Raw genomic sequence first — 16252 nt, 5'->3', positions numbered from 1 at the left:
GATTTGTAGTTACTTCTGGGAGTTCCAAAGGGAAAGGTGAGCCTGAACAAGAAGACTGCCTGAATGCTGTGCCAACAAGTTTGGACTTTATTCTCTAGTGCCAAATGGGAGCTCCAAGAGCAGCAGGAAACTTTACAGCGGGTAGTGTTCTGACGGGCTTGTGCTGCACAGAGCAGCCACTCCTTTTCAGGCCTCAGTTTACCTGCTTAGCACAAGAGACGTGTTGAGGCAGATCGCTTTTCAGGATCCTGGCCTCTTGGTCCCCTGGGCTTAGGTGTCCAGGCTTCCCTCGGGTGCTTTTGACGCCGGGCAGGGCGGGGCGGAGAAACACGTGTTCTGATAAACAGCGGCCTGGAACAGGCGGGGCGCGGGGCGGGAGGAAGGCCACGACCCGCCGCCATGCCGGGGAGCCTGCGTGTTCCGGTTCTGCCCAGAGAGGTAAGTCCTGGCCCGGGGCTACTCGAGCCTTCGTTAACTCTGCACCGCACCTCCGGCCCGGGGGGCCTGGAACAAAAAAAAAAAACCCAGGCTTCTGGGGCCAGAGGGCGCGCGCGCGCCGCCCGGGTGTCACGTGACGCGGCCCGCCCACGTGACCGGCGGCGCTTGCGCTCGCACCCGGGCTGCGGGCGGAGCCGGCGGCGGAGGCGGTGGCGGCGGCGGCGCTAAGGGGCTGGCGGAGCGTGGGTCCGGCGGAGCGGCCTGGCAGGTAGAGCGGTGCGGGGCGGCTGGGTGGGCGGACGGACGGACGGACGGGCGGGCGGGCGGGCTGGCGGGGCCTGGCTAGGCGGCGGCGGGGTCCGCGCATCGGCCGCCTCCGAGGGCCGCGGGCACCGGGCGCGCTCCGCGGACTCCACACGCCGGGATTCGGGGTTGCGGGGACTTGAGCCAGGTGTGCGGTGAGCGGAGCAAATGGCGTTGCCCGCGGCCTGCCCCTGCTAGACGCTGCCTGCCCTCCTGGAGGGGACCGTCGAGGCACGCAGGTTAGCGGTGGGAAGCTGTCGGCTGCAGAGCGTAGAAGCTGAGGGTTGCAGTTTTACGAGACAATACATCTCGCTTAAAAAAAAAAAAAAAAAAAAAAAAAAAAAAAAAAAACCACTCACGGTCTCCCCTGCCTTTGCCCTGTTGTTGTTACGAGGACTAAAGCTAGTCCGGAGGCAAAAATCTGAGGTCCTGAGACTGCTGTGTGTTGTAGCGGGGATAGCATCAAAAGCAAGAATGCTGGCAGGCATGAGAAGATGCTTGGACCCAGACGGGAGTTTAGAGTATGCTTTAAATTCTAACTTCAACGTAAATCACAACTGTATTTAGCTTCTCTTCTCATGGGGACTGGCTTTTAATCTATTGTGTGAATACCAGTGAATTTATTAGTACTTCTGGGCCGATCCTTTTCTTTCCCCTCTTGATTTGTGCCTATTGAGGAAGAAGTGATGTGTTAATCTTTGAAGTGTTTCTTCTGAAAGTGGCTTTTATGGCTTATGATCCAAAGGGTTAAGTAACACGAATCTCAGAAAATATATAGAAAAACCAAAGCTTTGGAGCTTGTAGGTTAAAATTTTTCTTGCTTTGTTTTGTTTTTTGAGATTTTTAATTGAGTGCCTGTGTGTTCCAGGAGCTGTGAAGTATGGGATCTTTATCTGAGAGTCATGAAAGGCTCCTTCTGTATCCAGTACTTTAAAGAAGCATAGGAAACAAGGCTTGGGCCTTTCGTGAGTCTAGAGGCCATCCAAGACATTGAGACACCTTTTCCCTCTTACTAGGTTTTATGGTTAAATTCTTAAAGTGTTACATTACCTTCTATGTATTGAGGAATGTGATGAGAATTGCTTCACTTGAACTCGAATAGATTTCCTAATATGTCAGTTAATTATCTACTATGCATTTGACTCACAATATGGACTCAATTTTAAAGTTTTCAAGTATATCTAGGCCACAATGTACGGGGTTTGTAAAAAGTTTCCAAGCAGAGAATGGAGGAAACTTTAGAAAATGTTAATAAATATAAAGAAGAATGTACATAATTTGTAATTTACTACCTAGAGAAGACATTTCGTATTTGGGGGTGTGAGTTCTATTTACTTCGGAAATTTGGGGAGTTGCAGAGTTCACATAGATTTCAGATTGTAAGAGAAAAGCCACTAGCAAATATTTGGGGATGGAAGCTGCCAAAGTTCTACTTGACTCTAGAATTTAGATAGTTTGAAAAGCAGTTCAAATAACTAGACTACTTTTGTGTTTCGGGGTAGTAGATATACTCTTAAAAATATGATCATTCTCATGCTCCCATAGTCGTAGATGGTAAGGTGTGAAATGACTCCAGGAAGTGCTGGAGTTCATTCAGGGAGGCCTTTTCTGGAACCTTCTCTGGAGTGTTAGGGGAGTCCATTGTTTGCAGAGGTAAGCGTTCCAAGTGTCCAGCAGTTGGCTGGAATAACTTTGTGACGCACCAGAAATAGTTATGGTTGTGGAGATGAAGTGTCCTTTCTCAAGATCGGTCAATCCTGGATTCAGCGTGGTGGAGGCGACTCAGCGCCATCCCTTAAATCTGTGGGAATTTCCTTCCAGAGGTACCTAGCGCAGCCTCACTGCCCGCTTCTCTCCTCAGCAGGTGGAGGTGATTTTCTCTGCTTCATTTGAATCTAGGCAGGCCCTTGAAGAGTGTTCCACCAGTTCTGGGTATGGCTCTAAAGAGGCATGGCGGCTTCAGCTTTTACTCTGGTGAAGGAAATCCCTTGGCTACCTCAAGGCTGGTAAATTACTTGCCAAGAGCACTTCTGAGGTTGAGAGAGAGGATCTTGAGTTCAAGGCTATCGTGAGCTGTCAAGTGAGACCCTGTTTAAAAAATAGATCATTGAAACAACATAATCTGTTGTACCTTAAAACCCTTGGTATCAGTCTAGGCCACGTATAACTGAGTCCCAAGATTTAAACCCTGAGCACAAAACTGTTGTCAACATGTCTAGTAGCAGGCTTTGGTGATAAATCTTTAAATCTTACTCTATAACACATAGAAATATACTGAATTAAAGTGAAGATGGTAACTGGCTAAATATAAAAACTAGTTTTCTTCTGTGTCATTGGTTATTACTGATGTGGTTATTGTCACTGGTTTTACATTAACTCTCTCTATTATCCGAATGATGAACGTGTGATTCCCCTGTAGATTGTCATTTGATGAAGTTTAGCATAGTGCGTGTAGTTTAAATCCTTGTTTTCAAAAAATGTTAGATCTTCCATGAACACATATGGGAGAAGGAATCTTAAGCAAACTCATTTCTGAAGTGTTTGTCACAGGACTTTGAGCAAACAAAGTGTTAGTTTTCTTAGGGGTACTTTTGCCTCCACCTTTGAGAAAAATCCTCTGAGCAGCTTCTGGTTCCATTTTAGGCTAGAGCTTAAAAAAAACAACAGAAAGAGAAAACTCCTGGAGAAGAAAATTCTGAGATCAGAACCTACCTCTAGACTGTAGAATCTAGAAACTGTGGTTTCCAGTTTTTGGGCTCTGCCTCACCTGCTTTGTTTGTTTTGTTTGTTTTTAGGACAAGGCTTTGTGTGTAGCCTTGGCTGGCCTGGAGCTGGCTATGTCGACCAGGCTGGCCTTGAACTCATAGAGATCCTCAGCCTCTGCCTCATGAGTGCTGGAATTAAAGAAAAGTATCCTTTATCATAATCCACCTCATAGGATGTGTTTTCTCCTACTAACCCTATAGCCCCTTGGGTGGTTTGTTTTCCAACCAGAGCACATGATTTCAGTATTATTTCTTCACTTGACAATGAGCTGTCAGAGTCTCTGCCCTAGAATTGCAGAAACTTCTGGGCAGTGAAATGAAAGCAGCCCCTAGGGTGACAGGCTGAAGAAATGCTTCCAGGGGCCGGCCGTTACTGCAGGTTATGCTTCAAGTCCAATCATTTCTGCCTGTTAGGGAAGGACAGCTATAGAACCTTCCATTCTGGTCTTAAACAAATAATGAGTTTAACAAACCAATTATGCAGAATGTGGACATTGTCAGTGTTGAGAAATTCTAGGCCAGTGTCATGCTGCCTTTAAATGAAGGTGATCTTCAGTGACGTCTGTACAGGCAGCCTTAGCTGTGTCTGGTGAAGAGAGAATGCTGCTGTATTCACAGATTTCGAGTCTTGTCCAGATTCGGGGCCTGCTCTGCCTTCTATTCTTCCAGTTCTGTAAGCCATTCTTACAGCTGGGGAAGCGATAGAATTAGTGCTCAGCAAAATTGTGAAACTCCGTTTTATTTGTAGCCCTTATAACATTGAAGGCGAGGAGAAGTTTTAAGGTGTGTTTTTGTTCTGAAAGGTTTGAGACTGGTCTATCTTAGAGGCTCATCTGGACCTGGGCATCGCACTAAGTGTCTAATCAGGAGGGATAGCCTCTCGGTATCCCAAACCCCACCAGAATAGGTATGGAAGAAGTTGCTACAGGTAACACTTGGCTCTACAGTAAGCCAAAGGATTTCTTGATCTTACGTTGTAACATGGATTGCAAGGTTATACTCCCAGAAAGTTTGCCCCAAACCCTAGAACCCTTTTATTTGAAAGTTTTCCTAGAATACAGATACAGTGAACTAGGAAATGGAGACAATGACCATATTGTTAAATCTTTATGCGCAGATGGGCACTTAGAGCTGGGCAGGGTGGCACATTCTTGTCATCCCACTGTGCACAAGGCTGTCAGGAAAGGAAGGAAGCTAAAGAGGCTTGCTCTGGAGAGAATATGATGGTTTTTTCCTAAGGAAGTGTGTATACTTTATCATTGCTAGAACACTGAGCATTTGACCTCACAAATTTCATATGACAGCTTTTCTGTAATAATTTTCAACAATTGTCACTATTTTGCAGATTTAGCACATGATTGTGTTGCATGGATCATGAATTTGCATGCTGTCTTCCATCATTTGCTCAGCCCAGTATGGTTTTTGCATTTAAGGTTTCCACTTGGTATAAGAATCCCTATTAGGCCTTTTGACCTTCAGAGGGCATCAGCCATGATTGTATTGCTCTTTACAGTGTCTTTAATATTATCAGTATCTGGGGTAATTGTAGAGGAATTAGTTAGCTATACTATTCATTTGGTTCGCATTATTATTTTGTGTTGGGTTTTTTTGTGAGGCATCTTAGACTTTATCAGTAGCTCATGAACTACACAAAAAGCTGAGTTTTGAGGCAGCTTAACTTCTTAAATTGATAACAAAAATCATGTCCCACTCCGTTTATAAAATAGAGACATTGCTGTTGGACTCAGCATGTATCTAAGTGCTTAATTAAACGTAGTTTGAAATTTAGAGGTCTTGTGTATTTGACATTGCGGCTTCTAATAGTATAAGTCTGGCTATCGAGCAAATGCTGGGACGATTCAACCTCTGGAGTCCTGTGTTTTCACTGGCCAGCTATGGCCATGCTGGAGAATGTGGCAGACTCCTTCCTGCTCTCCAGATCACATCAGACTGGGTAGAATTTTGGTGCTGACTGGCTTTAAAGAGTTGCTTTCCTTATTCTCTTTTCCTTTAGTAGCTTTCAAGTCAGCAGAAGAACTGTTCAGAGGGAGAAAGTCCTGTTGGTGACATCATTCCCTTTGTCCCAGATACGTTCTGGTTAGTCAGAGAGGAGCCCTCTCAGGTCTATGAAAGGTCAGCTGTAAGTTCTTAGTATTTTTAAATATTGAGACTATTATTTCATCAAAAACAAACTTTCTATACTATTTATCTCAATTTCCTGTTTTTCAAACTCTGTAACATTCAAATATGTTTTTGCTCGGTCAACAAAATAAAAATTTTCCCCATCTTGCCTTAATACTTGATTCCCAGGGGAAAATAAAATAAATGGGCTCTTAAGAGGGCTCAGAGGATTGGTTCACTGCCCCTTCAGCCATCTAGTTCTAAATGTAGATTTCTAAATTTGGAAGGTCTGCATTTGTATTCCCTGAATTTACTTTCGAGAATATAAAACATAATCTTTCCTCTGTATGCCACAGGCTCTGTGAGAGCCGGCACCATAGCTAGGAAAAGCCGTGGTGGGAAGTGGGTTATTGATCTGCAATGCTAATGGACAGAGACAGGGCAGGGTCTGTCTTCAGTGCCAAAGAACCAAGTGGGTGAGAGGTGTCCAAACTCTTCTACCTCTGCTCCTCACTAGTCTCTTCTTCCCATTGTTTATTATCACCAAAAAATCAAAGCTAATTCAGGCTGGACATGTTAATGCTGTTGGTGAGAAAGCATTTCCTAGAAAAAAACACAGGTTAAGAAAAGTAGCAAAAATTACTGTCTTAGTTAAGCCCTACAGGAACAGCTATTGAATGTGATGGACATATAATAGCCCTCGTGGTTGTGATTATCAGTCGAGCCCTGAGAAGACTTATCACCTTTGTAATTTCATTGGGTCTAGTTGTATTGCTGTATGTACCAGAAAAGGCTTTTCTTCTGAAAAAGTCTAAGAAGCTATTTCTTTTAGAAATGTTCTATTGAATTTGTCTCTAATCTGTATTTAACATTCAAAATATAAAATAATGAAGTATAATTGTACTTTAGCAGATGAATTTTTTTAGGATTGAAACCTTATGTTTAATTTTAATAACATATCCTTGAATTTACTGAAGGATTGATGTAAGCCTATTATTGCTTGGATTTTTCTTGATGCAGGGATTCAAGTCTCCCAGGCTAGTGTCAGACTCAGTCTGTAACCCAAGGAGAACCTTGAACTTGTGATCTTCCTGCCTCCACCTCTGGAATAGGGGGTGCTGAGATTACATGTGCGTGTTACCGTGCCTGGCTTTATGTGGTGCTCCTATTGGACACATGCTTTTGTGTGTGCCAGACAAGCACTCTTGAGTAAGTGAGCTATATCTCAGCCCATCAAATTACTGGATTTTTTAAAATTATGGTAAAATATATGTAGCATTAAGTTAACATTTTAAACATTTTTATTTTTTAAGAATTAATTTTATGTATATGAATATTTTGCCTACATGTATGTATGTGTGTGCCTGGTGCCTGTACTCCAGATCTTCTGGACCTAGGTTTACAAGTAGTCGTGAGCCTCCATGTGGGTGCTGGGAACCAAACCCTGATCTTCTGCAAAAGCAGCTAGTGCTCCTAATTTTTAGCCCTCTCTCCAGCTCTGTATCATTTTTAACATTTGTAAATGTTTAGTGGCATTAAATACATTGATCATTTTCTTCAGTTACCCCTTCATTCATCTCTAGAACTTTATCATCTCAAATTAAAACTGTACCCATGGAACAATAACCATTCCTCCTATTTCCTCTGGTGCTCAGTCCTTGGCAACCATTATTCTTTCTTTTATTCTTTTATTTGTTTGTTTTTGAAACAGGGTCTCCCTATGTATCCCTGGCTGGCATGGAACTTACTATTTAGACCAGGCTGGCCTTGAACTCAGAGTTCCTCCTGCCTCTGCCTCCTGTTTTGAGTATTCTAGGTACCTCACAGTGGAATCCTGTATTTGCCCTGTGTGATTAGCCTGTTTCACAGCAGCATAGTAACTTCAGAGTTCATCATTGCTGCAGCATGTTCCGAATTTCTTCCCTAAGGTGGAGTGTATGGATAGGTCGCATTTTATTTAACTGTTTGCCTGTCAGATAACATTGCTTGTCCACTGCTACACAGCTGAGTTTGTGCTTTTAATTCGTTTGGCACTACTAGAAGTGAAATTGTTAGATCATACTTCATTTGTTTGAAGAACTGCCATACTATACTCCTTAGTGGCTGTGCCGTCTTACAGTCCCACTTATTTATTTAATTTTTTTCCACTTTCAGTCCTCCATCTCCAGGCTCCTGAGTGCTGAGATTATAGGCATACGCTCCAATGCCCAGATTTCTATTCCTACCTTGTACATTTTTTTTTTACAAATGTTTTACCGAATTTTAGAGATTTTAGGGTCAGGGCAATGGCTCTGCAGGTGAAGCACTTCCTGTGCAAGCCTGGTGACCCGGATTCGATCCTTGGAACTCAAGAAAGAATGAGAGAGGCAGTCCCACAAAGTTCTCCTCTGACTCCCTTCCACACGTGCACCCCCACACAGCGCAAACTACATATGATAATATTAGTAATGCAATTTTTAAATGAGAGATTTGTGTTATATGTGTTCTGGTGTGTGTGCGTGTGCATTTGGAAGCCAGAGATGAATTTTGGGTCTCTTCCTGCATTACTCTGCTTATTTTTTGAGCCGAAGTCTGTCGTTCAACAAGCATAACGATCACGTTACCACTTGCCCCCAACTCTCAACTTTATAGATTTTTGTCTAAAAAGTCTATTCTAGGTTGTAAACCTAAGAGAGGAATAAATCTTAAAATTCTTAAAGAATTGAAGACTAAAACATAATACTGCTGTGGGATGTCTTTCTGTATGCTGTGAATATGTGTGGCTCCCATTAGATAATAAACAAAGCTGCCTTGGCCTATGGCAGGGCAGGATGGAGCCAGGCAAGAAATCCAAAAGAGATAGAGAGTACAAAAAGGGCAGGGTGGGGAACACCAGCCCACTGTCCAAGGAGCAACATGTAACGGGACCCAGGTAAAGCCACGGAACACGTGGCAATACATAGATTAATAGAAATGGGTTGAGTTAAGTTATAAGAGCTAGCTAACAAGAAGCTTGAGCCATAGGCCATACAGTTTGTAATTAATATTAAGCCTTTGAGTGATTATTTTATAAGCGGCTGCTGGACCATGGCGCCGAGTGGGACCGGAGAAACTTTTGGCTACATAATCCAAATAATTATGGATGTGAGGGCAGTCTGGCTGGGACATCTGTCACCCCATTGGTCATCATGGTTGATATGGCTGTTTAGACAGGTGTTTCCTCCCTCCCTCATGGCTCCATGTGCTTCCCTCCTGAAACTACATGCGTGGCCCTGCATGGTGGCTGATGACCTCCCCCATGAATAAAGAAAGATGGGATGGGTCTTTGTTCACAGGTGTATGAGTAGTTGTACTCCTGTGGTAGAACCTTCAAACAAGTTCCCAGATAGTTAAGCTTATATTTTTATTTAAAATGCATACTTAAAGACTGTAAAATTGTATTTATTATTGCATGAGTATCTGTGACATATGGGGAGGGGGGAGTGCACGCCACACACCATGGAGATCAGAGTACAACTTCAGAGTTGGTTCTCATCTACATTTATGTGGATTCCAGGAACTGAACTCGGGTCCCTAGGCTTGCATGGCAAATGCCTTTACCTTCTGAGCCATTTTGCTGACCCTAAAGTATTTATTTTTATTGGTCAGAAAGTATTGAAGAAATCTGAGGATATATTTTTAAAATATAAAGAAAATGTCACTTGTAACCTCTAGAGATACCTGTTAGCCTTTTTCTGTGTGTTTCAAAATTGTAATTATACAGTGTATAGTACTTGGTAACATAGCTATTAAATCTCCCAGGTACTTTTTGTGCTTTTCTTTGGATTTTATTTTGAACTTGACTAAGCACATAGTTTGGCTGTGTAAGGTTTTCCTTAGCGTCTTTCCTTGTGCTGTCTCCTTAGGAGTAGCTTTGGTTTGTAGGTTGCAGAATAGCATGAGGAAGGACAGCATTGGAGTATGTGTCTGAGGAAACATGGCTTTACATTTTTGAACACTTAACACAGCACAAGCCTTTTGGAGGCTGGCTGAGTGGGCCAGTTGAAGCTTCTTCCTGTTAACAGTGTCTCTCAGCACTTCAATAGAAGCACTTCATATCTTACTGTGTGAAGCATCAGAGTTATTCTACAGCCTTTGTGATGATGATTTAAGTGAAGTTTAATTGAACTATATTGATAGTCTTTTAAAATGAGCCTGGGAAGGGCTGGGCATTGGCTCAGCACTTAGGAGCATGTACTGATCTTGGAGAGGACACAGGCTCATTTCCCAGCATCCACATCAGGTGGCCTACAATTACCTGTAACTGGAACTCCAGGGGGATCCTAAACCTCCTGCCTCCATGGTACCTACATTCACATGCACACTCACACACACATGCAATTTTAAAAATAGTAAAAGTAAGTCTTTAAAATGGGACTTGGGAGGTGGCTCAGTAGGTGAAGTGCTTTGCTGTGCAAGCGTGAGTTCATAGCATGTAAAGAGCAGATTGTGGCAGTGTTGGCCTGGGATCCTAGTGCCAGGAGGTGGAACAGGTGGATTCTGGAGGCTTGCTCCAGGTAGGCTAACAGATCAGTGAGAGACAGTCTCAGAAATAAGATAGAGACACTTGACCGCGACCTCTGGCCTCCATGTGCACATGCCTGGATGTGTGCTCCCGCATATGCATGCTTACTTTCCACACACCCCATAAGTAAATTAACATAATTATATGATTACTTAATTAATAGCCCATTAGCAAATCTGTCAATACTTGTGTTTCTTGTTTGGGCCAGCCTGACTAATACTGCTCTTTATGTGATAGATAAATGGTCTTGTTAGCCAGACACTTCTTAAAGACAGAATCCGGTTGACCAGTATTAACACTGACTTTCATGCATTCAAGAAATCCCCCATAGCATGTTCTTTATATGTTGAACATGAATTACACAGCTTTAGAGCTGGAACAGATTTTTGAGATATCAAGGCTCAGAAAGATATCACAGTGGCTAGCTAAATGTAAATGTGGGCCTAAAGCACAGGCCTCACACAGGAGGCTCAGCAAGGCCACTGGTTGTACTTTTCCTTGAGTGGTAGGGTATGCCTGTGGAGATGTCTGAACTGTTCTTATACTGGCTCCTAAAATACCAGCCTTTGGAGAAATACCTTGTAAAATAAAGCTCCAGCTAATTTAGCCACATGCAAACTCAGCTCATAAAAATTAACCCTCATTTAGAAGGTGAGCTTGGTCTTGAAGGAAATTGCCAAGCCCTGAAGGCAGAGTTGCCTGTCTCAAGAATAATTGTAGCATTGGAAGCTGTGTGGTTTTGAATGGTAATATACCTTTGTGTTGTGATTTTTGAAAAGTGGAGTGAATCAGTCTCTCACTGTCCCCCTTGGCATTGGCATACCTGGTGTGTGTGTGTGTGTGATTAAAATTATTCTACAGCCTTTGTGATGGTGATGTAAGTGACATTTAATTGAACTATGTTGATATTTGTGTGTGTGTGTGTGAGAGAGAGAGAGAGAGAGACAGACAGACAGACAGACAGGCAGGCAGACAGACATCCCAGACTGATCTCAAAAATCACTGTAGGTGAGGATGACTTTGAATTTGTGATTCTGCCTTCACCTCTATAGTATTGGGATTACAAGGACTGAACCTAGGGCTTTGTGCTTGCTTGGAAAACACTCTTATCAACTGAGCTATCGTCCACAACCTATGAATCTTGGCATTTAAAACCTTTTTATTACATTTTTAAAATTTTGTGTGGCTATCTATATGTAGATGTAAATGTGCCATGGTGTGCACATGGAGGGCATAGGACAGCTTTGAAAATTGGTTCTATCCTTCTACCATATGGATCTTGTGGATTGAACTGAGGTCCTCAGGCTTGGCAAGAGATGACCAATTTTGACCAGTCGTTGACTTGTTTTGCTGACCCTGAATCTTACGTTTTCAATGAGTTGTACATTGTAAAATTTGAATGGTAAAGACGAATTCTGTGTGTTTTGTATTCTAAAAGGGAAAAGTGCTTCTGAGTAGTCTTGAAACAGGAACCTGCTTAGAGGCAGTTACATCACAGTGGCTTCTGCCCCATTTGTTCTGTAAAAGGGGCAAACCTGACATTTTGGGGACATCTCTTCCTGCTCACTCCTCCTCTTCTCTTTCCTTCCTTCCTCCTCTTCCCAGTCCCCCCTCTCTGTCTCTGTCTTTTGAGACAATCTAACCCTACTTATAAGTCAAGGGTAAAAGATGCCATTCTACATTTACGGTGACTTATAAAGGGCAGTTTGAAACAGTTGTCAGGGAAAAACAGTTATCAGACCTGGACCCAGCAATTTCGTTTTTAGGAATTTATTTTAGAAATTTATGTATAAAATAAAACATTTACTCAGTATTGTATGTGAGCAGTACTTTGAGTTTTCCAGAATAAAGCTACAAATTATTTTAATGTGTATTAGTAAGAGGCAAGTAAGTTGTTACATCAGTGTAATGGAATATCTTAGAACTGCTGAAGTGATTGATGTAGCTCTCCTAGTGCTAAACGGGAGCAATTTCCACTAGTAAGAAGGGGATAAAGGGATATTTGTGTTTTGTTCTAAAACATACATGCCATGTGTGCACACACAGATCCCATACATGCACTCACACACTCACTGTACTCGTGGGTATTCATTACCCCTGGGAGGAATACAAACCACTGATAATAGTGATTGTTTTCAACATAGAGGGAGACTTAACTTCCCAATATTCTTCTGTACCATTTGGAACACTTTTATTGTGCTTATGTGTTTTTACCTTCCCCCGTATCCTTAAGAATGCTTAAGCATCATTAGAAGTGTCTGACTGCAGTGACAGACACCTCTAGTGATGTTCTGTGGTGCTCACCCCTCATTGAATGTGATATGATGTTTAGGGCTAATAAGCCTCTGATCCCTGTGCACGTTGGTGCTGTTGGGAGTAGTCTCTGGATGGTAGGAGCTGAGGCGTTGGCTGGTATGCTGAAGCCCCAAAGCTCGCTCAGAGAATGTGTTAAGTAGGGAGGTGTTAGAGCAGGAAAGACTGTGTTTAAAGATCAGAGAGGTGGGAACTTAAGCAGTTTGGGTCCTCATTAAGAGAGCCTGGTTGTGTTCTGTTTGCAGAGGTGAGAGCCGAAGTGGAAATTCACTAGCATGATGGAGGTTTGTGTCTGTACAGACCCCCCAATATCCCCACCCCTTCTTTTCAACCTTGCAGAAATAAGAGTCCCACCCAGTATTCTTTGCATAAAACTCCATAAACAGAATCATATCTGCTTCATGGAGGGCACCATTTAAGCTAACCAAGCCTGGCCTCAAGTTCAGAGTCATCAACTCAACGCCCAGATTGGAGTAAATGTCTTCTCTTTGTAAATGTGAGGTGACAGCTGTGTGTCAGTATGTAGACAGTTTCATTCAGTTCCTCTTGCAGCTTCAGCCACTCTCGGCTTTCTGAGGGATAGCACATTCTTGGCATGAAGCAATGGCTCTGTGTGGCAGGGGTTTTCTGCAAGAAATGAGATTTTCAGGTGTCCTGCAGGGGGTTGGGCATGTGTGAATGGAGGTGGAGATAATGTTTCTGATTTTTCTAATTCCCTCCCTCTCCTGGTTAAGAACTGACAGACAAGTTAGAATTGTGGGGTTTTTTTTTGGTCTTGTTTTTTGAGACAGTTTCTTTCCATTATATAGTTCTGGCTGTATTAGAACTCGTTATATAGCCCAGGCTGTCCTCAGACTCACAGAGATCCATCTACCTCTGCCTTCTGAGTGCTGGGATTAAAGGCCTGCACCACCATGCCGGGTTTAGTACTGTAATTTTTATCTGAATCCCTGAGTGAAATACCCTTAGGAGAGTCCAGATCCATGTAGGTAGCCGGCTTTCTCTTTGATAGATACTAACATGTACATAACAGTTTGTCTGCTAGTATTTGGCAAGAGAAACTCCTGGTTCTAGTATGCTATGTTCTCATTTCAGGGAGAGGCTTGGTTTTGAAAACCAGAGGATTGGACACCCTGGGGAAGTAATGTCCCATTTCCATAAAGGTAAGTCGATTTTTCTGGGATTATCTTTTTGTGGCTTTTATTAATAATACTTGTTAAAGCTGGCTTAGTAGTTATTATTTTTTCTTTAAATACTTTTTAATTCTTACAGCAGAGATGTCAGCTTATTTATAGGAATCACCCAAAGCCAGAGTCATGGTGGATGTAGGCAAGTGGCCAATTTTCACTCTGCTCTCAGCCCAGGAAACAGCATCGATCAGGAAAGCATGTGTCTTTGGTTCCTCTGCCAATGAGGCCATCTATGTCACTGATAATGATGAGGTAAGACTGGAAACTGGGATTTAGTTTGGGGGCCTGTTTGGGGGTTGGACTTGAAACTCTATAGTTTGAAGGCTGAAAATAGGTTTGGGGTAAAGAGAACCTGAAATCCAGGAAGAGTATCTTTGATATGTTTTAATGCTTCTGCTCTATAGTATAGACTAATACTGCCAAGCCAGAGTATTCTCAGCAGAGGCTGAAGATTTCCTATGACCTTTAGTAGTCTCTTCTTGCCACCTGGGCTCATCGACTTGAGTGTATCTTATTTTCTCAGCAGAGAAAGGAGCGTGATTTCAATGTGATTTCAAGTCAAGTGACTTAGGCAAACGTATTTGTTCTCTAGGTCTTCGTGTTTGGACTGAACTATAGTAACTGTCTAGGAACTGGAGATAACCAGAGCACTCTGGTGCCCAAGAAACTAGAAGCCTTGTGTGGAAAAAAGATCAAAAGTCTTAGTTACGGGAGTGGCCCCCATGTCCTCCTCAGCACTGAAGGTAAAGAGGGAAAACTCTGGCTTTGGGGTTTGTGGGTAATTGAGCAGTTAATTCTGAGCCAAGGAAAAGAAAGTCCTGTATCAAGTAACTTCGGATTGTTCTCTTTTTCGGGGGGAGTATACCAGGAAGGTAAAACTTAAGACACTTGAGGCCAACTGAATAGCAGCAGTGTGTCTTGTACACAGACAGTCTCTAGGTTCTTGGACTTCCAGTGTAAATTGCAGAAGGCTGGAAAGGTCAAAGGATGTGGTTCTTACAGTCTGACTTTTCAGTGGATGTGTGGACACAAGGTAACTTTGAGAGGATTTCTTTTATATATTTTTAAATTTATTTTTATTATTATTTGAACTCTATGTATATGCAGTGTGGGGGATGTGCATATTAGCACAGGGCCTTCAGAAGCCAGAGGTATTAGATCTCATGGAGCTAGAGTTACAGGTGATTATGAGCCATCTGATGTGGGCGCTGGGAACTGAACTTTGGTCCTCTGGAAAAGCAGCAGTATGTGCTGTTAACTACGGAGCCATCACTCCAGCCCTCTTTGGTATATTTTTATAAACGCACATAATCTGGGTTTTCTCCTTTGTGTAGTTCTTGAATTTTGAATCAAGATATCTTAGTTTATTCTGAAGAACATCTGTATGGGTGCCATATTGAAGGGATAGAAGAAGTAGACAGATTCTTGTCCTTTTGACTGTCCTTCACCAAGGTCACCAAAGAAGCATAGATACTTTCCTTTGGTAATTATCTGTACTGTGAGCAAGCAGCACCCTGAAAGTTTGTCATGTGTAACTTCTTCCCTTTGATTTTAGGTCTTTTATCCCTTGTAGAGGTCCTCCGATTTTGTTAGATGGTCCGGTAGTACAGCCTTTGGGAGACGATTGCGTCTCTGCTTTGTGTGTTTGTACTAGGGAACCTCGGTTTCCCTGGATGCTGCCTCAGCCTCTGTGTCGGCTTTAGTGTCTGCTTTCCCTCATGCAGGAGTCTGACTGGGTTAAGCATCATGAGGCAGCTCTGTCCTAACTGCTCTGTGTCATCATTTGATTGCCACCACTCTGGCCCTTTGAGCTGAGCTTCTACCAGCTGATTCCCTCTTACCCATCATGGCCTACGGGTTTGAAGTTTTCCCGTCATAACCAGTTCTTGATATCTGACCCTAAATACTGAAGAACATTTGTAACATTGCAAACACACTAAAAGACATACTTTCAAATTACTGGTTTTCTTTAAAGTTGTAACCTTTGGAAGCTATCATAATCCTTTTGGGATTATGCTATAGTCTAGACAATATGTTTTAGGTATCTTGAGTATTAAATTTAGTATACAAATAATTAGGGCTTGGTGAGAAAAATTTTCTTTTTATATTTAATTTTTATCTTTAAAGTATATTTTATGCAGTATATATTAAGCATACTATACATTCTATGCCATATGTATGATTACTTTATCTATATTATGTGTGTTATAAACAATCAAATCATTTAAAAAACTTTGTATGTATACATGTATGTTCATGTTTGAGGACAGGTAGGTGTAGGGGGTGTGTGTGTGGTGTGTGTGTGTGTGGTGCTAGGGATTGAATTACTGTTTAGAAGGAACCACTTGAACTCTTCAGATGTTTCTTTAGGAATTTGATCTCTTGTATTTATTATTGTTGTATATGTGTGTGAGTGTGAGTATGTGTGCCACAGCATGCATAGGAGTTGAGAGGACAACTCTTGGAGTTATTTCTCTTGGCTTGCATCTTCGGTGGCAAGTACTTTTGCTCACTGAGCCATCTTGCTGGCCCACCATTCCACCTTAATGAGGCGGTCTTTATTGATTCTGCTGTGCTGT

General features: G+C 42.5%; 1 protein-coding gene across 5 annotated transcripts in view; it reads left to right on the top strand.

The window, feature by feature from the left end:
- Window positions 1-418: 418 nt before the first annotated feature.
- The window catches only part of Rcbtb1 (RCC1 and BTB domain containing protein 1), a 42278-nt gene continuing 26444 nt past the window's right edge, over window positions 419-16252 (top strand). For 2 of the 5 annotated variants that reach the window (XM_052733069.1, XM_052733073.1), the window contains exons 1-4: window positions 581-706; window positions 13579-13646; window positions 13756-13925; window positions 14266-14416. In XM_052733069.1, coding sequence (XP_052589029.1) covers window positions 13800-13925; window positions 14266-14416 — 277 coding nt within the window. In that variant the 5' untranslated portion in view covers window positions 581-706; window positions 13579-13646; window positions 13756-13799. Of the gene's footprint in view, window positions 439-580; window positions 707-956; window positions 981-13578; window positions 13647-13755; window positions 13926-14265; window positions 14417-16252 lie in introns of those variants that run through there. The other 3 variants (XM_052733070.1, XM_052733072.1, XM_052733071.1) reach the window with 3 other exon arrangements.

The sequence above is a fragment of the Peromyscus californicus genome, unplaced genomic scaffold, assembly GCF_007827085.1.
Source record: "Peromyscus californicus insignis strain IS unplaced genomic scaffold, ASM782708v3 Scaffold_12__1_contigs__length_115047231, whole genome shotgun sequence".
NCBI classification, from domain to species: domain Eukaryota; kingdom Metazoa; phylum Chordata; class Mammalia; order Rodentia; family Cricetidae; genus Peromyscus; species Peromyscus californicus.
Note: the sequence above shows the minus strand (reverse complement) of the source record. Positions and strands in the feature narration are given on the sequence as shown.